Source organism: Poecilia reticulata, linkage group LG13, assembly GCF_000633615.1.
Source record: "Poecilia reticulata strain Guanapo linkage group LG13, Guppy_female_1.0+MT, whole genome shotgun sequence".
Classification (NCBI taxonomy): Eukaryota; Metazoa; Chordata; class Actinopteri; order Cyprinodontiformes; family Poeciliidae; genus Poecilia; species Poecilia reticulata.
Genome location: NC_024343.1, coordinates 24,436,017 through 24,458,163, shown reverse-complemented (window position 1 = coordinate 24,458,163; position 22,147 = coordinate 24,436,017). Strand labels below are relative to the sequence as shown.

The window sequence follows — 22,147 nt, the reverse complement described above, 5'->3', positions numbered from 1 at the left end:
AAGTGACATGTTTTGACCCTCTTCTCTGCTAAACACACATGCAAAGTTAAAAGTCTTTCAGTGGTTTGCACTATTTTGTTTTACAGACACATTGAGTTTAGTGACTCTTATCTGTTGACAAATATATTAATCGTGACCAGTTCCCTTAATTTAAGCCATCATAGATTTGTGATTCTTTGTTGGGTCAGGCTGTGATCATTTGGAAGTTTAAATTCCAACAAGTTCTAAATTGTATAAATCCAGCGATTGTAATTGAAGTTAAAATGCTAGTGGTTCCTCACCAACACTGACTTTAACACCATTAAGGATGTTGGTCATGTTGTCATAACATAAAAACTTCACACTAGACCATGCATGGTGTCAACCTCACTTGGAAACTACGGGTGCATTCAGACCAACCCAGGATTAGAGTCCTGAATCAGACTCTAATCCGTTTGTCTAGAAAGTCCGATTTTTTGGGGGGTGGAGGTCAGAATGTAAATTTGAATTCCAAAACGGACTTAAAAAGCAAACTCCAATCCATCTAAAAACCTGGGTCTCGGTCCAGTTGAAGTGAACTCTAAAACGGTAGAAAACCTGTCTGAATGCAACCTGACTAGAGACCGTTCCAATTGCAGGAAGTTGGCAACAACAGTGCAGGACATTCTGGTCAATATGTCAATATGTCCTCTGATCTGCTCTCTGATCTGCAGGTTAACGAAGATGTTGTCGGTTGTCATGGCAACGGGTCTGCGTGCCGACACGGAAAGCGAGGAAGAGCAAAATGTATATGGTTTAAAGTTGTTTTACTGTTTATCAGCTTATTTCCCATTGCTGTGGCGCTCTGCAGCTGCTGTAATTTTTAAACCTTTAATAAATGACAAAAAGCGGGACTGATTGCCTCATTTGTTTGAACATTTAATCATCAAATAGGATGACATATTTCATACGTCCCATAAATAAAGTATACGAGTCATGATTTGTTACATTTTTGACAAACTAATAAAATTAGCAGCAGCAATTATGTAATTATTCACCAATATAAAAGAGCAATGTGCTTAGTCCTCTCTTGCATCTTGATAGAAACCAAACTGTTTATAGATTTATATCAAGGGAGAATACTTACAAACATCAGAAATTTTCTCAGCTTTAATTTAAACCATATTTATAGAAATTGGGTAAGAAATAAAGGCGCTGTGATCATTTTGTGACAGATTCCTGCTCATCCCGCATTGGAACAGCCTGGTTTAGTGGACAGACTAACCGCATAGTAATGGTGCCTGCAGGAGCGTCGCTAACGTTAGCGGCTAACAGGCGATGTCCAAACCAGTAATGTATATGAATGAAGAAATCCTACAACGGCTAAAATCTGACACTGCTCCGTTTTTGTTTACTTTTTGTGAAGAAGGAAGTTGCGCTGGCCTTCTTCAGAGGTTTTGTGTCGATTTCTTCAGTAGATCTTGGTGCAGCGCCCCCATAGGCGATGGGTGGAACAGGTTTTTCATTTAGTTTTAGTCGTTTGACACAGTGCAGTGTGAATGCAAACCACAGTTCTGGAAATGTAAGAAAAGTTGCAATTTCAGTCCCCAATCGATCCGGGTCTACTGGACTATCCGGTCTGATTAAGATCACTTCTCCATGCCACCTCCATCCTCTGAGGTCATACCTTTTTGGAAGGAAAGCATCTCAGGCCTGACTTCAAATCATAAAAATGACTTCTGTTTTTACTCTTTAACTTTTCATTCATCCCATTTCTCCTTATCTTTTCTGAATTGCTGAAGGCTAGTGCCTATCTCCAGTGGTCATTGGGGTAGAGGCAGGTCGCCAGTCCATCACACGACCGTACAGAGACGCACAAGACAACCGCTGAAATGGAGAAGTGTTCTAAAATTAATGCCTTTAAATGCTTTAAATTTTCATTAAAAAAAAAGGCAACTTGGCCTCACGCCTATGTTTTGTCATTGCAGAACTATTTAAAGTATTTTTTCTTCTCGCAGGACTTTTCGGTTTGGCAAAAGATTTGAGTCACACAAAAACCTCTTCATTAGTTTCTGTGACTCAAAGTGCTTAAGGCTACCAGCAGCTACCTGCTAAACCTTGCAAGCTTTTTTACAGCAAATCCACCCAACAATTCCCCATATCTATGGATATTTTGGTCTTAAATGTCATCCAAGGTGGCATTAAACCATTCTTAAACAGTCTTAAATTTGACTTACTCTATTCCAGCAGGAGATCAGCTGGAATAGGCGAGAGAGACTAGTGACTAGACATGCTAGTCACTAGTTTCTCATTCGCTAATACAAGTTGACCACCTAATTACTGGTGCCGTCTTATCATTAATCATATCCAGGGGTGAAAGTAGTTTTAAATTTTTGGGGGTACTATGACAAGGAAAAAAAATAAAATAAAAAAAATAAAAAAATAAATATATATATATATATCTTTGTGTGCTTTGGAGTTTCTGTGCTGATGATTTTTTTTGCGACGCGATAAAAGCTGGATAGCTCTTGAATTGCTACAAAATAAAGCTGTATTTCCCTCAGCCCCATGGCTGCAATGTTGACACCTTGAGATGCCATGAGACCTAAACTCTGATCATCATGGCATGGAGAGCATCCCAGTTTTCCATGTCTGGTTTATAACCATTCATTTTAGTTTTTAAACTGGTTATATTGATCCTGTGTCCAGACAGGGATAATCAGTAGCCCAGCATCATGACCTGATTGTTCTGAAGATTCTGCAGCTTCCACTTCTCTTCCTAACATGGTGCTTCCTCACCCTGACTCTCACCCTGATAGGAGGAACCACAGAGCTCTGTTAAGTTCAAGCTCATCTCCTGAAGTTGGGATATTTTTCCTGCAACAGGTTCCAGAGGAATCACCTCAAACCAGATGTTGGACTGGATTTTATTTCAATGTCATTTGTGAATGTTAGAGCCTCATTTTCAACAGTGGAGYWATAAAGGTTGAAAAAGGTTATTATTTTGGAGAAAGTCTCAACATCAATATTTCCACTAAATAAGAGGCAAAAAAAATTGTCTCTCAGACTCTGAGCTCAAAGCACCAAACTATTTTTTTATATTAAACAATTTAATTTCACATAATTATCGCGGTAGAAGCCATTTGCTTGTTAAATTCTTAATGAAACATATTTACCATGTTTGATGTTTGTTGTAAATGACGTATAGTCACAAAGATAATTAGTCCAAGTTTGTCGTTTATTGAACGTTCAGAAACTACAGGGGCTGTGATGCACCAATGCAAAAGTAAAAAAAAAGGTAAAACAACCTGAACAGGTGATCAACTCTAAACCACTCGCACCTTTTTACTCTCTGTCTCTGTCACAGCCGTTGCTATGGCAACCTCCTGCGCTCCACAAGCCGACCCGAGATTATGTTAAAAACATAGCATTCAGTCCGTTACGATATTAGGTCTGCAGGCTTGATATTTATTTTGCGATTATTAATAAGCGCTCCCCCGAACACAGCGGTGGTTGATTAGTTAATTTTAAACTCCTGCTCTGCTAGTTATTTTGGTAATGGAACTGAAACGCACAGAATTGCTCAACACCTTGTTGAAACAATAATTACTGAGATTATTATTGTTGTTGGGTCATTAATTTGAACACGTTTTGTTGATTTTTTTTTTGTTGTTCTTTAATAAAGTTACGAACGTTTTGATAAGGAGTCAGAGGAGGACGTGCTGCTCTCAGCCTCCTGGCTGCGTTCAGTTTGTCTCCTAATGCCGAGATCGACTCAAAACCTTCCGCGATCGACATATTGCGCCCTGCTCTACAAAGCACAAACAGTTCAGAAACAATATAAAATTAGAAAAAAAAGCTATTTATTAACTGATTATGTCGTGTTTTAGATTATTCTTGAAAAACTAATCAGTCACGGCTGATTAGTGGGTGCTCTCACGGCTGCACGGTGAATCCATTGATTTTTTTTTTACAGCAGACAGCCGTTCCACTCTTGCAGGTACTGCGTACCCCCACTAAATCTTTTAGGGGTACGCAGTACCCTGCCGTACCCCCTTACTTTCACCCCTGATCATATCAGTAGCTGGCTTCAAACCGGAAGTAGCCACTGCCATTTGCACAATACTCGTAATTTTGGCCCTAAACTCTGTGCAGAAAGACTTTAGGCTGGGACTCGAACCCAGAACATTCTTCTTGTGACGAAACGGTGTTACCAAATGAACGAGTGCATTTTAGGCAGAACTGCAGATATCACCCTGCTCCAAAAGCTTGGATGATTCTGATTCACTAACAAATGTCAAGTCCCAACAACTAATTAAAAATTGACCTTAAAAGCATTTTACCAAGATATGTCGGCGTATTTACTGATGACATGCTGAGAATATTCTGCATCCTTACAATCCAAAGTGGCAACGGAAAACTGCAGCAATGTGGCTCCTCCACAGGACCCTAGTTCACACGATTCACCCTGAAATCCTTTGTGTTGGTGTTTGTGTGCTTGTGAGTGAGTGTGCTTACTGCCTTTTGTACTCCATATGAAATAATAATGTTCTCAGACATTTAGATGGAGTGAACAATACCTAATAGAGCCATAATAATAAGTATTAAAGTCAGTGGACCTGAAAGAAAACGTGATGAGAGTATTAATTAGGAGGGAAGGAGGGGAGGGACGAAGAGAAAATGAGAGCGGTCACGGATCGGAGTTGAAATGGAATGAGGAGGACTGAGACAAAAGCTAGAAAGACCGCTCAAACATCAGAATCAGGGAGATGGAGGTGATGCAGGAGGGGAATAGATGGATTGGATTTGCGTGTGTGTGCGTGTGCGTGTGTGTGCGTGCGTGCGTGCGTGCGTGCGTGTGTGAGACAGAATTGAGCCACAAAGAAAGATTGAGATGGATCAGGGGAGGGAGAAACCCTGTGCTTTAATTCTCATCTCCCTAGCTGTGTTGTATTGAAAGGAGGTGGGGAGCAGGCCATAATCACACACACCCTTCAGAGGTTTTTGTACTTTCTGATCTCTCTTTCTCCATGTATCGACCACAATCTCTTACGCGCACACACACACGCACACACACCAGCGCATTCAATGTGGTGGTGTATTGGTGTATTTCTGGACCTCCTCATTAGACATCCTCAGAGTAATCATCACCTCAATCTTGTTCTTTTTCTAGTGGACACAAGCACATTTTACCCCTAGAACAAATGAGTTTTAAATGACACCTGGTCTCATTCATTTAGAGTAGGTGTCACTGGTAAATGTGACAAAAAAAGCTTTTTTTATGTAGGACTTTAAGTTTTGCTTTCTTTGCTGTTCTGTGTAACACAGTACGTTGCATAGATATATTGTATAAAACATCTGCAAAGTACATTTGTGGTTGTAGAGGGGGAAAATGGGGAAAATTGAGGAGGAATGACTGGTTTTTAAGTCACTATTTAAATGTTTTTGTGAAAATCAGATTTACAATCCCGATTTAAGGGTTTCTTTCTTTTTTTTTTGTCTTCATTTTCAACCCTAATATTATTGGAAGGAATGCTTTTACCTGATTTACTAGAAGATTAACAAGATTAAGTCAAGACATATTTTTTCTTACTTCAGGTAATTTATTTGTAATGTGTTTGTATATAACATAAATTATTCTCTGTAATGTTTTGAAATTTATATTGGGTTCACAAATTTTAAAAATGGCTGAAAGTGTCTAAACTTCTTAAAGAGTTCTGCTTCCTGGTGCTAAATAATTCTCATTCTGCTCACTGTTCCTACAAGCGTGTCTGCTCCGCTTTGTCTAACAAGGACCTGCATTGATTGCAAAGTGATATCACGATCATGTGGGTTAAACTCTTTACATTTTACCTTTGCAGTGTTCTCCTCCAGAGGGATTACAGTTTTCTGAGGGCCATCAACATCTGGGAGCCCTTGGTCATCATTGGAGTTTATTCCTCTACGATCTCTGCCTCAATGAGCAATCTCATCGGAGCCTCTCGCATCCTGTACGCCTTGGCGAAGGATGACTTATTCGGTGGGTAAAGCGACAAAGCTTTGCAGTGGAGCAAATGCTCTTTATCACGCTGATGCCATTTTGAAGCTTTAACATTAGAAACTCATGAGATTTTGAAAGGGCGATGAGAGAGCCGTTTACGCCAAAAGCTCCAGCCTACAAAGCGATCCGGATATCTCAGGACAGCGAGGAGAAGTACGTGGCATTTCTGATGGAAGTGTAATTTACCGCCATTTAAAAGTTTAAACACAAACTCTGTCTCTGTGAAAGTCACTGGTATATCAAGCTTATGCAGCACGTGTGATTTCCATTACTTCTCTGTGTGAGTCCGTCCTGCCTGTTGTTTTTTCATTATTAACAACTGTGAGCGCCATCCTTCTCCTCTCTTTTATTATTTTTAAGCATGGTTTATTTGTCCGCCTGTTTCCATCTGCATGTACTCAAGTGCTGGTGTGTGCTTTAGGGGAGATAAAGGAATTTATTAGCACAAGTTTGTCTGCAGAGTGATCAAAAGAAGCAGCTGACTCAGTCTTGCCTACACCCCAACAGCCAAAGGGTTAACATAAATCAAATGAATTAGTTTAATTAGAAGTTGGCGACTGTGGAACCATACAAGTTGAGGAGGATCAGCATATATTTGTGACTCTGACCACAGCAGTTGTCCGTTTGTGTGTGTTCTTGTTGTCATTCATGCATGCAGCTCGGTGCTTAACCTTGCCACTGTCCTATGCGGACTGACTGATGGATGTGTCACTTTCCCAACACGTACACTCTGGAGTTTTCTTCCCACACATCTCAATCTCTTTCTTCTCTACAACTTGCTAATCTCCAACTCCTTCAGCGCCATCCTGCCACTCTCCACCCTCCACCCCACAGCTGCATTGATTTGACTTAAAAGTCTCGCTGATTTAATTCAGCTTCTTTATCAGGTGTGAAATTTACTCCGAAACGCAGATTTCTCTCCGTCTCTCGCCACTTCATTCTACCTCCATACGGGGCTGTGCGTTTCTGTCAGTCAGTCGTGGGTCAGTCAGCCACCTCTTAAGTCAGAATGTGACGGCCGTAAGAGAAAGTTGTCTGAGGTATGACAAGTATGTGGGAACACCTTCTTCCAGCAAACCAAGTGGCGGTGAGTTATTAAATAAAGTGACTCATCGGCTCAGTTTATCTCTCTCACCGTCTCTTCCGCCTACTCCAGCTCTGTTTTTAAACCAGACGTGGAGTTAATTACAGAAATCTGTTTAAATGTCAGGGTTATTAAAGCTTGCCACTCCTAATCTAAATGCTGATGTAAACTGGTGATCTTGTACATAAAAATTGCCAGGCCACTTTATTAGGTACAGCTTGCTAGCGCAGGTGTTTGACCTTGTTTCACCATCAGAAGTGCCTTAATGCTTCTGAAACATTACAGCAATCCCCAGGTCTGGTATCCAAAACTTTCCCCAGAGTTTCAGGCTGATATGATTACATCACCCGGTTACTGCAGGTTCTTTGGCTGCACATCCATCATGCAAAAATCCTGTTCCACACATCCATTTAGTTGGATTGGTGTGTATATGTAAAAGATAAGAGTACAATTAACAAATTAAACAAAAATTACTTTGAGACTGTTCAAGGTTCCACACCGTTAGACACCACCTGTCTGAACCACTTATTCAAGACATTATCTAGGCTTGCATGTTGATAATGATGAATTCTGGCCAATCCATCTCAACACCGGAGCTCAGCAGGCGATATTTTTCTAAGTGGTTATTGTGAACAGTAGCAACAGTTTCCTGCCGTTATCTGACCTGACAGTTTTGTCACACTTTACTTATGAGTGACAAAACTTGAAGTTCTTCAAAGTGGCCCTCATTTCTTCAAATACAGACCTTCATGTAAGAAGTAGTTTATGGACGTTTTGGGACTTTTATTAATAATTTAACCCTGCTTTGGTTAAGATTAAATTTTCCCCAAACTGATAATTTGAGAATTATAGTGAGTTTCATTTAGCTGGTGGTAGTTTTTTTCCCTTTTTGTATCTTGTTTAACCGCCAATATTATTACACCTCCCCACTACATGTAGCATGGATGTCTTACATCTGACGACATTCAGAAAACTGAAAATCTCCCCTTGAAATTTTAATAATTTTTGGGGTGCATTTAATACGTTCTTTATCTGTTTGGATTCATTGTTGTTAGATAAACAATGTGGTGAAGTTTTTCTATCAAAATTAATATTAAAATACTCTAACTTGGCAGAAAGTTCACTTGTATTCCACTAATGTGGCTTCTTATGACCATTTGAAGTTTGTCAATGGATGTTTTTTTTCCCCTCTGAGAACTTTCTTGTAACCTCTTTAATATGTCACTTATTCCTACAGGTAAGGTGCTGTGTCTAGCTAAGAAGACGTCCCGCAGTGGCAACCCCTGGATCGCTGTGCTCATGTCCTGGTTCTTGGTGCAGGTTAGTAGACATGCACAGTAAAAATGCCAGTGTTGAATTAACACCCAAAAGTGTCTGTGTCCAAGTCAACTGACACATTTACAATTGTGCTGGTGTTAAAATACATTAAAAGTAACACCAGTGTAGTGTTGATCACAAAACATAATGTGGTGTTAAAAAAGTAAATAATTGACCCACAAGGTGTGAATATCAATCAAATCCAGTGGAAAATGTTCAAAACAATACACGGAAATGGAAAGTTTAACTTTTCTTAAACCAATTTCAGAATTATAGACCAATGTTAATTTAACAAAAATATGGGCGTCAATCTTTTAACAGTTTCAAAAGTGTAACATTAACACTTGCTGACTTGGACACATATAGACACTTTTGGGTGTTAATTCAACACTGGCATTTTTACTGTTTATGCCAGTTCAAAACAAGACATTTTAAGACTTTTAGAAGCAAAGAAACATTTCTTTTTGTGTGGACATTGCGAGAATGTTCAACGACAGTATGTGTCCATTTGAAACACAATAACAGTTTGGACAGTTATTTAATGTATGAAACAAAGATTTTGCATCAAAGAATCTTTTTGTTGTGAGTTAGCTGACAAATCCTTTGAAACAATCCTTTGTTTCAAAGCTACCAAGCTTTGAAACAACTAAACTATTCATTTAAATATGGCCCTTAAAGCAATCAGTAAAACAAAAAGATGCAGCAGAAAGTCAAGGAAATCTGTCATATTGTTGATGTTCATTTCAAAGCATTTCATAATAAGTAAGATTATATGTAGCTTTTAAAAGTTCAAATTTCAATTATTTCTTTTGTGAAAACAGATTGAAAGCATAGAAAGCCAAAGAAATTAATACAGAAGCAGTTGCAGTCCTAGACTTTTATTAACATAGTTTGCTGAAGTCATTAAAATAAAGATAATTCCTGCTGAGCTCTGAAAGCAGCAGAGTTCAGAGAAACATGAAGCTTCAAATAAGCGTCTTTTATTTCTGGCAAATAAATGAAAGGTAGCCAGGATAGAGTGTGAAAATCAGCCCAAACTCCTGTTGTTTGTGGCGTGAAGTCTTGTCAGAAGGTTTTCAGCACTGGAGATCAGAGACCCTCTCTTCTTACAGACCAAGCCTTTTGCTTCAGATTGGACAACAGTTGAACAGTAGCAGTTTGATTTCTGTATTCGCTCCTGTAATGTAATTTCATACATTTTGTAGACCTGATTAACCTTAGGTTTAGTTTTTGTTCTATTATATCTCTTGAATAGTCATTGGAGAAGTTATTAGCTATAAGTGACCACGCCGAATCATTGCGTTGTTTCTTTAGCATAGTTCATAGTTTGGTTCAAATGTTTCATAAATCTGAACTTACAATTTCAACCGCAAATTTAGTTTGTGTAAAATTTTGATTTTGATATTGGACAGTTTACAAATGGTCCAACCTTGTAATCCGATTACAAAATATGGTGACTCTCACTAATTTACAGAAACATTTCCCTAATACATAATAACCAAGTGCAATTTTTGCTCCATATGTTGCAGTTCGGATGGGAAGTTGGTTGTTGTACTTAAACAACCAACGCCCTGATGAGTAATAAAGGTTGTGGAACGAAATTTATCTGTTTAAAAATCCATTTTCTGAAACTGGCTTAAAATAAATTATAATTAGAAACATTTTTTATTTCAATATTCACTACCAATTCCTTGATCATATATATGCCATTAAAATGTGGATTTATAGTAGTTTGTGCTGAGCAATCATGAGCTGGAGCTTTGCCATAGAGTGTAAGAAGGATGTGATAACCTAGAAGTAAAATAATTTGTTAATTTTCCAGAACTGAATAACCCCAATTTAGGTTGTAAAATGTTATTCTTATTGCTGATGTCATTAAATAATTATAGCCATTATTTATTTTTTTTATTATTACACAGGTCTTAAATTGTAATCATAATGGCCCTGAAAGCCCCTATAAATTCTTGCATTTAACCCAGTGAAACTTGCAGTAGGCTAACCTTGCCAATATCACAAAATAGCAAGCTGGAGATAAAGTTTCATAACTTAAACACAAATCGCTGCGCAAACCCAGGAATATTATTAGAGCACATTTGAAAGGAACAGCTGGAACACCTTGTGGTGGTGTTCATATATCACATGTTAAAGGGGGGGGGGGGTCAATTTGAACTGAGGAGGAAAATATTGGCAAAGGACAGGAGGGTAAGGATAGAGATGAAGAGGAGGCGGAGGATCATACGGGCAAATAGCCCTGACTAAACCATTATTATCAGAGGTGAGTGTTAGAGGCTGAATGGCTTGTCATTATTGGCACCCTCTCTTTTTCTCACTGTCTGTGGCCCTCTTATCCTCTTCTCCTCAACCCTCGCCACTCTCTAGAAGCCGAGGAGAAGCAATTAGATGGAAATCGTTGGCTGTGTCGTTGCCGCCATCAGAGATCATTTGCTCTCGTCCTCTTTCTCTCTCTGTCTTCCTCCACTATAAGGATGATTAACTGATGACAAAAGTCTGATTGTAATCTGGCTTTGAACACTTGGACAATGCAGAATTGGAAAGAAAGAGGAGGGCGCCTTCTGTTATTATAGTTCTCAGAAAAAGAAAAAAAAAAAAGAAAAAAAGTAGGACAAAAGAAAAATGAGACGTACAAGAAGAGATTAGAGAGGATAAGGTTGTTTTTGTTTACACCCTTCTTGACTGCACAACATTGGATTTGCAGTATTGCATTTAAAGAAATCTGTTCTTGTAGCATTTTGTTAATCCCAGCTAGCCGTTTTGTCATGCCTAGAAAAAATGTAATTCGGTGTCAAAACTTTATAGATAAAAACAGGGAAACCGCTGCGCTGCTGATAAATGATCTACACAACAATGCATGAGGTTCATGGAAATTTGCCCCTATTTATTTGCAGCTGTATGTAAATGACTTTCCTCTCACAGCTCCTCTGACTTCATGTAAATTCAAGTCGTCTTCACTGATCCACTCATTCCCTGCTGCTCTTCATGGGTCAAGGATGCAATAACAAGGAGCTAAGAAAAGCACTCCTCCTTTCTAACCTCTTCTCCACCTCAGCGTTGAGGTCCCGGAATCACACTCAGACTGTGCTTAAGTGTATTCTGAGTGTGATCTCCACCCAGTTGGACACGCTGTTAACCGTTTCTCAGGGATGTGTTCTCATTAGATGTCTGAACCGTGTCGCTAGTGGCCATGACTCGCTCTCGCTCCCACTCGATCCAGATCACCACAGACTATAGTTACAAGGGACTTTAACTGATATCTCTTCTTACCGTATTTCAACAGTATACATATGTTCCTAATATATCATCAAAAAGTAAAAAAAAACGTACTTTTTTTTAACATATTGATTGCATCAATATGTTATTTTGCTAACATATTGATGCAATCTTAGCTAAATAAGAACAGAGCCATTTCACCTTCAGAATACATTGGTCAGCAAAACCTTTAAACTCAGGGAAAATACACATTTATATTTTTGCAGCTAGATTATGACCAGTTGAGCTTGAAAATAAACTGGAAGCGACAGAAAGGAGAGCAGGGAAATGATTGAAAATGACATTAGGGCTCAAACCGACTATTTATCATCCAATCACGTTTGTGCCATACAAAACAAATCAGAACTAAAAGATTGAAAGGAAAAAAAAAAAAAAAAAAAAAGGACTCGGCACTGATTAGTCCCACCGTCCTGGTTGATTACTTCAAAAATCAATGTAGGCATGGTTGACTCGAGTTTTCCCCAATGGCTCTGTGGGAACTAAAATTTTGTGCAAACATAGATTCTAGATCATAAAAACATCTCCAGTGGGAACTCCTGGTCATGGCAGTAACATTGGAAGCCATAAGGACTGTCTACCTAAAATAATTTCTTCTGATTGGAGACTAAAACTTTCTTCCACCTCTAAAGGTCTCTTGCTTTGTGCTCCCTTACAGTCCAGACAGCCAGGTTTGGAGAGATGGAGAGATGAAACCCCAATTGAAGTTGAGACATCGTGTAAAACATAAATAAAAACAGAATACAATGATTTGCAAAATATTTTTGTGCAAATAAATTTCACATTGCTCCACAAATTAGTTGCCACATTTTCAACAAAAAAAAAAAAAAATTAATAAGTTAGATATTTAGCATATCCGTTGTTTAGTTGAGAGTTGCATGTTATGTATAGTGTCTTGATTTCATCAAGGGGAGCAAATTCAACGTGTTTACTGTCCCGTTTGGTTATTAACATAGGTGATTTGCTCTGCTAATAAAAAGCAGCACCTTTACATTTTGGGGTCTGTTGATTGACCGCTTTATTCAAGTACTCGGTTAAAAGGTGTGTGTTAGTCATGTCATATTTTGCTAACCTTAATAACTTTAAAAAAAAAACAACATACATTTAAAGCTGATTTAGAATCCATGTTTAATGTAAAAAAAAATGCTTGTAGTCACTGGAGCAGTGCTACAAAAAACAAACTCCAAAGGAGGCCCACAGGAGGAAGAGGCAACCTCCAACTTTTCAGTTGTTAGACCAACTACTAGAAGCTCTTACTGCCCAGGCTCATGCCAGTCAATTTAAATTCAAGCTGGTGAATAAATATTTACTTTAGCTTAAGCTTTTGCCAGAAGGTTGTTTTACACCCTTATTTGCAGCTTAGTCACTCATTACTGCAATTTTTTAGGTATTAAAACATTAACATTAAAGCTGCTGTTGATTTTATTTTTGATCATATGCTCAAACAGCGGAACCATCAGTTGTTGAAATATGTATGATGGCTGCCCAAACTGTTTCACATGAGCTTTTCTGACCAGTTTCTTCTCACTTTGTTGCATTCAAAATGTTGGAGCACAGATGTACTTTAGTGAAATGCATGACTGTTTGTGCGTGTTGCTTTCCAGTAAAATATCCCTCAGATTCAAAGCTTAAATAATTCCTACAGTGATTTATCATGCTCGCGCGCACACTTGCACACCTCACAGCCGGTGTAGAGTCACAGCAGTCGTCTCTGCTAGCCTGTGTTTAAGTTAATGGCTAATTAATGCTCTGGTAGAGCGGGCTCCCAGGGGGGTACTGGAGAAACACCCACTAACTTTGACTGCCAGAGGTCAGGATGTTCTCTTGCTCACTTTCTCATTTTCATTTTTCTTTCCGTCTCCTTTCCCTCACATGTTTCCCCCCTTTTCTCTACTCGCTCCTCCTGCTGCTCATCCCAAGACAGTTTCTATCTTTTTCTAGCCACCTGTCATTGAGACAACATTAATCTCAACTTCCTGTCATTAGCAGTCCTCCGTTCTCTCCTTTTCTTATTACCTCAGCGTCATAGTTACAAAGTTAGTCTTCGGCTTGCTTTTGGATTCCTCTCCACTCTGTAAACACCAACAACATGCCCTTGAGCTCAGAGAAATATGCTCCCACTCAGTGGAGCTTCTTAACAGCCAGTCATAAAACACATGATAATTGGAGAGAAAGCTTCTGCTCTGTGTGTGCACAGTGCAGCAGTTATCGTTCTGTTCTGTGGGATCAGCCACTGCAGCTTGTATGCAGATAAAGAAAGCACACTTTATTACGGAAAGCCCACAGAGCTCAGTACAGTCGACCCCCCGCTGAGATTTACACACCACCAGGGTGGCTCGTCACGATGGGAAATGTCCCGTTTGTTAAATTTGAACGTGTTAATGCCACAGCCAGAAATACAGCTCAATGTTTGTAATGAGTTTCAATCGCACAGTGAACACACTAAATTACTTTGATGGGTCTACCTGATTTTTATGCTAATGAAAATTGTCCAAATGTCTGAGTACAGCATTAAACCTAGAGTGTCTGTGAATAATTGACTCGAGCTGACGTTCCGTTTTTGTTTACTCTTTAGATCCCGTTGTGCTTTAGTTTCAATCATTCAGTCAAACTTAATTTATTCAGGACTTTCAAAAACAAAAAACATGCAATTAGCAGCAATTAACAACACACAGAAAATGAGAGAGGAATCTAGAGGCTAATCGACAGCAATGAAAATGTTAGTCCAATAAACTAGAATTAAATGTTTTTGAATCACATGCAATCTAAACTCCAGCAAAAACACAGTAAAATATTTGAGCTTAAACTAAAGAGAGATTTTGCTGTTAATTACTTGCATGTGGATTATGCTAACTTTGAAGACTCAATACTGTGACGTCAATGTTATTTTTTTTTACAGTTATAAAAACAAAACCAAGATAAATAAAAACAAAGCACATGCTTGGAGGCTTGGCATTTGACGGAATAACTATTTCATTCCTTAATACTTATGTTTGTTGTTTGGATTTAAGGCATGTTTTTTTTTTATCAGGAGGAAATGTGTGTTTATATGCGTGCGTGCGTGCGTGCGTGCGCGTGTGTGTGTGTGTGTGCGTAGCTTACCAGTCCAACTGGGATCTAGGAGTAAGAACAGAATACAGGACTTGGAAGGTGTAGAACAAAATAATTTAGTCGTGTTTTGTAACATTCCAGCTGTTGAAGGTTCTGGAAAACTTTCAGAATAGTTCAGTGATAAGCAAACCAAGATCTTTATCGGCTGAGGAACGGACTGGTTGAGAATTCTACACACACATGAAGCAGACAGGATTTAGATTAAATAAATAAATAAATAAATACGCCCCACTCCGTATGAAAGCTGGGGGTTCTGAGAGATTTTTGTGGCTATGAAACTTGTGTTCAAAGCAGGTATGCTACATTTATTTTTGTTATTTGCCACTTTTCACTCCCATCAGGCACACCCATTTTCCCTTCCTAATGACCCCATCAATCTTTTTTTAATTTAGTGGTAGAACCCAATTGTTTTTGGGTCAAATGTAAAGGACAGCAGTCCTTGAAAAATATTGACTGCTTAACCTCATCTTCTGTGGTATAACATTGTGTCTCCACGTTATCTTTTTAATTATAGCTGAAACTCTACAGTTAAGCAAAAAATATTTAAAAAATATATATCTGAGTATAAATCTGCATGGCTATCTGCATGGCATCTTTGCATATTCATTCGTTGTCCAGATCTGAAAGCTGCATTTTGAATTTGCATTTGATTGGGCTTCATAAACTCTTTGCTAATGTTACAAGCATTTATTTAGCAGCTCTGTGTATTTTCTTTTAAAACTGCATCAACTATCCTTACAATTTAAATTACCAACATCTTACAAGAATTACATCTGGCTTAAACTAGGTTTTACTCTTTTCTTTGTACCTCTGGAGTAGCTAAGGGTAAATTGTGCTTAGCTATGTTCACACCTTTTGATATCAGTGGACATGGCAGGGAGCAGTACTCATATCATGGTCATCTTCAGAACAAAGCTTCTGCACCTCCAGTCTTATGCAGCAAGTCTCATTAGATGTACAACTCTCCCTCCAAATGAGCTGCTTTGAATTTAAATAACAAGGGACCAAACTTGCCTGTGCTGTCACGCAGCTGTCACAGCTAACATAGCTGAGTTCATGTAGCCCAGCAGCAGCTTAGATACCATCTTAATTAAAAGTGAACCTTTGCCTCAATCAGTTGGTTCCTCAGTGGAGCCACTGCACCCTGTGGTTCTTACAAGCCGCCCACACCCCCTGGCAAAATGCAATAACATGCATTTTTAAAAGTGTGTTACTCCTGACATGATGTATGCCTGATGTGATGACCAAAATTAACCAAGGTGTAACCAGGTGATTATAAGTAGTTTTAACTCTATCAAACATTTGGTTTTCTGTAATGTGCTTTTTCAAGAAATTTTGCTCTGGCTGAAAAGGGTTCATTTAGGAGTCTTTTTGTAACCCTTCTTTGTTAGTCTCTGGTCCAGTAGGTTGACATCACGGCAGACACATTCAGGTTCACTGTATTTATTCTAACAAACAGGAAATTGAGTTGGTGGTTAACATTAATCCAGCAGCTTCTGCCCCTACACATTAAATAGAAAAAATAAAAATAAATAAAAAACAAACAAACTACTAAGCAATAGCTCTCATTGAGCAGTTATCAGCAGTTAATAGCAGTTAGCAGCAGATAACATTTGTAAAATTAAACATAGCTAAAATGGATAGCATTAATAACAGTTAAAAACGTATACAAAACATAGCAAAATTACTCGTGAAACATTGCATACTATCAAATTTTGTTCTAAAATATATGTTAACATTTAATACCAGCTCCTTTCTCTATAATGGGTAGCTGTCAGTTACTGGTTGCTATGGTAACCACCAACTGACAAGTGCAACATAACTGAACTTAGAACACCTTTAAATGTCTGAAGAAACAACTTGTTGATTTAACAGAATAAATTTAAGCTCGATCCCAATTTTCCTTTAAGAACTGCAATAAAATACAGAGCAACAGCTGTTTGTTTTATTCGCCTCTCTGCTGCAAGTTATCATTAATTATTTTTTAGTAGATATACTAAAAAATATCTAGTATATCTACCAGATATACTAGTAGATATCCTTATTTTTATTTTAAAATAAGGATAAATGATTTGATGACATCTTAAATTATCATCTAATGTTGGTGATTAGCACAGCTAGCATTACTAAAAAAAATCTTTCAGTTTGTTGGAGTAGAGATACATGAAGTAGATCCTTACCTTAACTCTGAATTTGAACAGCTCCAATGTCTGAAACAGAGCAGCTTTGCTGTTCTTGGTAAAATCTTTCTTGCATACTGAAAGTCTTGCTCTTTCTCGCTGTCCCTCAGCCTGAAATATTAGCAATCTGATGCTGAAAATGGCTAACTTCAAGCCTTTTCAATGAGGAACACCAAACGTGGTGTTATGAGCACAGCCTGTTAGAATATTTGTTTAGTATGTTCACTGATCTGAAATAAGATTTGGTTTTAAGTTTCTTACCAGCAACTGATGGATCAAAGAGTTCAAGTTAAACATCAACTCCTTCCAGTCACAAGGCCTTTTATTAGCACATTTGATTATCAATGTTTTGCTAAAATAAATTGGGATCCAACAATTCATTTTTGGACTCTGATTTAGAGGAACATCAGTGGTAGTTAGTGTATGTAGCTCTTGTTTAGTGTATCCTTTTAGTAATGAAGTACAAGATTAAATTTATCTGTTTTCGTGAGGGCATATGTTTATAAAACTGCTAAAAAAATGCACATCACATTTCTCATTATATTTGGTCAAAGTAAAAAAAAAAAAGAACAGTTCAATAGATATTCAGAGGCAAATTTTAACATGCTTTTAAACATCCTTCAAAAGGATTAGCATAATGACTTTTTCACTCCAGTCCCACATAAAATTTAACGCTAAATGTTTGTATTTTATTTTAACATGGAAATGATGTTTCTGTTTCTAAATGTTAATCCTACCTTCCTGATTTTCCCCTCAATGTTGTTTTGTCCTTCCTTTCTCTGTAGCTGGTGCTGTTTTCAGGAAAGCTCAACACCATCGCCAGCATTGTGACCATTTTTTTCCTGCTGGTGTATGCCGCCGTGGACTTGGCTTGTCTCGCCCTGGAATGGGCCTCTGCACCTAATTTCAGGTACCCATACATAACAGACACACACCCCAATTTGTTTTTTGTTTTTTGTTATACTCTGACATTTTATATCTGTGTGTGGGAGAGGTTGTTTGCCTGCTAGATGCTGCTACAGTGATGGTATACTAATTAAAAAACATAAAACTGACCAGTGCTTACAGCCCAATGGAGAACAGGGACTAACAATAAACCGACTGAGGGTGAGACCTGAGCTAGATGTGGGGGTAACGACGCGTGGCGATGCTCAGAGATTAAACTTTACAGTGTTTGTGTGTACAAGTGAATTCCTATTCCTTGGTCACTTGCAGTGATCCTGATTTATAAGAGCTCGCTGATAATATTCTCTTGCATCGCTCAGATTACCTGTGGACATGGTGGAGGTTTATGTGACTGGATGATATTACGGCACAGCCAGAGTTTGGAATTTGATTCACTACACACCTTTTTATGAGTCATTTCACATCTCCCTGTCAGCTGCTGATGTTGTTGTGTAGAAAATATCCTCCTCAATCCAGCAAGCATAAGGTTTATCCAGAGGCGACTTCTTCTTGCAGGAAATATTTAAACCACTTGAGTTTTATTTGTAATGGAGGAATGAAATAGTATAAACATCACATGTTGCTTTATTGTTCTGACAGATTGCATCCAGTGCTGGTTTAAGAGTTAGATATTCTTCTGCGGCAATACTCAGAAATGAGTTGCAGTGCATGTTAACGACACTTAAGCTTCTGTTATCGCAGACACATCAGCAGGCTGCAGCTCAAATGATCTTCTTGAAATAGGGAGATGCTTAAAGGATCCTAAACAACACGAAGGACTACTTGCTAAATACAAACATCTAGAATAGCAACAAGCTATATGAGGTATACTCAATAATAGTGATTATCAATTATTATTAATACCTGTGAAGAGATTTTCTGATCAAATTGTGATGATTCTTGACAGAAATAATAATTTACCCAGATAGAAAACATTTACAACCAACATTCATTGATTCTGTTTATGTATTTTCACATGTACATTTTACTTACAGCTTTAAAATGAGCATGTTATACAACGAAGTGTTTCACACATGCTTAAATAAGCTTTTAATAAACTGAAAGAACTTACCATATCAGTGAAATTTTTCAGATGTTTCAGCTTCCAAGTGATGACTGTTAGGTTAAAAAATGTGAGATCAAGCATCTACTTAGTGTATTTTATAAACTAATAGGTTTTATCCAAAAAATTACATAAAGCATATTGATTCAATGTGCAGAAATATGTCACCACGTTTAGCTGACAGACCCTCCAACAGAGCCTTGATGTTATGATCTTCCCAACCAGAGGTGTCATATGATCACAAATTGATTGGTCGTTAATTATTCAGTGGTATTGTGAACGTTTAGCAAAGATGGGGTCACCATCATGGTGTTCATGTTGGTCCATCTGGTCTGGAGATCTTTACAGTTTTCAATATGTTTATTTCTCTCATTATTATCTTCAGTTGCATCAACACCTTTTATGTTATCACCGTCTACAGTAGCTGTGTTTCCATTACAAATGCACAAAACTTTTTAAGTGTTCTGCTAATGACGGAAAAAGCACAATTTCACAATTGTGGTTTTTCCATTAAATAAAAAATGGAATTAAAATCCCACGTGAATAAGCTTGTTAAAGTGATAAGTTATTAAAAATCATGGTGGCGAAGGATGTAAACATTTACATCAGATATGTAAGATGTATGCCATCAGAGGAGATGTCGGTATCTTATTCAGACATTCAAGTGACAATACCCTTATACTTGGGAGTAACTACATATGTGGCTTTTTGGGAAATTGTAGCTGCCAGTTTTACAAGAGTTATGAATAAAGTACTTTTAAATAACAAGCTCAACTTTTTACGCTCTGAGACCTCTGGTGGAATTAACTGTGCAATGTCCAAAGACACAAAAGCCTACAAATAGGAGCTTTGCTGCTGTATGTAAATTGTCCTGATGCAAAAAAGTAATTCTATTGCAATTTTGCAAGACACACAAATTTGGATTGAACTGAAAAACTGTCATTCTAGCGCAGTTGGCGTGTTTAGTTAGTAAGCAAATTTACTTTTTTAACTCTAATTTTGGTCAATGGAAACTCAACTAGTGGCATAAAGCCAACTTCTACACCTGAAATATCCATCCTGCTGATTTTCTGACCTTTTGCTTTTTAATTATTTTCTTTTTTTTTTCTTTTTTTTTCTTTTTTTTTATAACTTACCTGAAGGGAAAGACTCACCTGTAAGATGTTTCCAACGCCACCTCCTGGCTTAATTAACTTCTGAGAAAAAAAGGATGCAAAATATACCCATAAACTAAGACAAGTATTTTTAGTGGATATGTTTAGTTTTTTTCTAAAGTAAACATTGCCACTTAGCAAATATAAAGGAGCTCATCACTTTTGATTAGTTATTGCAATATTCCTTTCAGAAGTCTGGTCCAAAACTGCTATACAATTTCTCTTGCAGTGTCTATTTTCTTAAAAGCTATTAAAAAAAAAACGATCTGTTTTGCTCTCAGCTTCCAGAGCAAATGCTAAATGAAATAACCAACTTCTGAAGATATTTATTTAAACTATGTTGAACATGAAAAATGAATAGATTTTTGTGTCTCTGTCTTCCACTGTGCTTTATTACTTGTGTGTCTGTGTGCCTGCATACTAAATATGGTCATATTTACATTGCACAACTGTAGGAGCATCCAGTGATGTAATGCAGCAGAACCAATTTTGTCTGGCTCTTTTGAATTATTTCATGATGAAATGGCAGTTCAGGTGCATTGTCAAAATTTTTATTGGATTAGTGAAAGTACAGCCATGCCGGTTCTGCATGAATAAACTAGGCTGACAGTTCAGTAAATGCCTTATTCTGATGTATACCTGAAGCAGTGAAGCAGGGCTGGAGCATTGAATACGCACGGATACCCTAATAACAATGGTTTCATCCTCACACTAACAAAATAACATGCCAGAATGACTGTCACTGAACAAAGAAATGACCTATAAATCTGGTCATATGTAATGGATGGTTCATGAGCCTAATTATTCTCATTGTCAGATTTCCACGTCTGGTAATATCAGCACAGGAGTCACTGGTCTGTCCTTTGAAGCTCATTATACATGGATTTTTGCTCATCATTTTCTAGGACTTAAACAGTTACCTCCCTTACTTTGCTCAAAAAGAATCCTATTCATCCACAGTCATGCTTTAGTCCCTAATGTAGAAGTTGTTTGTCACAACTTTTTAAAAATAATGGCCTATTTTGGTGTGTGCTGTTTGTAAAACAATAGTGCAAACTGTGGATTTTATTTTGTTAATCTGTTATTCTCTTTTAATAATGCTTTTCACAATAAAAGAGAGACTGTACTGACTGCTGCCATTATCTGTATCAAGTAATCTGTTCTGACTGCTGTACTTAGCATTTTATTCATGACATTTCCCATAGAAACCAAATAATATTTTAATTGGTCATTTTTTAAATGTGTTTGTTTATGACACTATCTTTCTATCTTCCTTTATGTTCTGATAGAACACTTTTTCTTGCATGAATTATAAATTCATACAAAACTCAATGAACATCATGAATAATACAAAACTAAGAGGTCCAAAAAGTGTTTAAAAGAAGCGGCACTATGAGGCCAGAATTGGGGCCACCGGAGGGGCCCCCAAGTAAAATTTTTGGTCTGAATCTGTAAAGGTAATGAAAAAAGGACATTTATTATCAACTGTGATTTGTACAGTTGTCAAGCTACACTCATTACCTATGTATTCACATTTAATAATCTATTAAGAATTGATCGAATGTTAAGGAAGAATAGTGTACAGTTTATTTTGGAACAAAATCGGTGATCATTTTGAGGAACATACTATTAAACTGCAAAAAGAGCAAAAAGTCAATGAAAACGTTATTTATATTGGTCTGCTTTCTCTCTCAAGGTTACAACACTAGTGAGTGTGAGTTATTGGGGGTGAATGTTGCTATGGTGTAAATCTATTTAAGTAGTCGGTATAACTTAAAAAGTACTATATATTCACTCAATTTGCCCTTTGCTCTTTTTATATAGCTCTGCAGTTCAGTATTTAAGGTATTTTTAATGTGCAGTCATCTTTGTTGCAAGTGAGTATACTGCTACTGGCTAAGTATTAGCTGTTAGCATCTGATTCTGAGTTTTCTATTGGTGCATGAATTTCAACTGCTTTTACTTAAACAATGCAGATTTTAAAATACAGTTTGAGATTTCTGCAACTTT

At 37.6% G+C, this 22,147-nt stretch overlaps 1 protein-coding gene across 1 annotated transcript in view; it reads left to right on the top strand.

Annotated features, from left to right (window-relative positions):
• LOC103474907 (solute carrier family 12 member 9) overlaps window positions 1–22,147 on the top strand; it is a 63,375-nt gene that overhangs the window by 23,175 nt on the left and 18,053 nt on the right. The window contains exons 7-9 of the mRNA XM_008426179.2: window positions 5,820–5,977; window positions 8,320–8,402; window positions 17,761–17,885. Coding sequence (XP_008424401.1) covers window positions 5,820–5,977; window positions 8,320–8,402; window positions 17,761–17,885 — 366 coding nt within the window. The remainder of the gene's footprint in view (window positions 1–5,819; window positions 5,978–8,319; window positions 8,403–17,760; window positions 17,886–22,147) is intronic.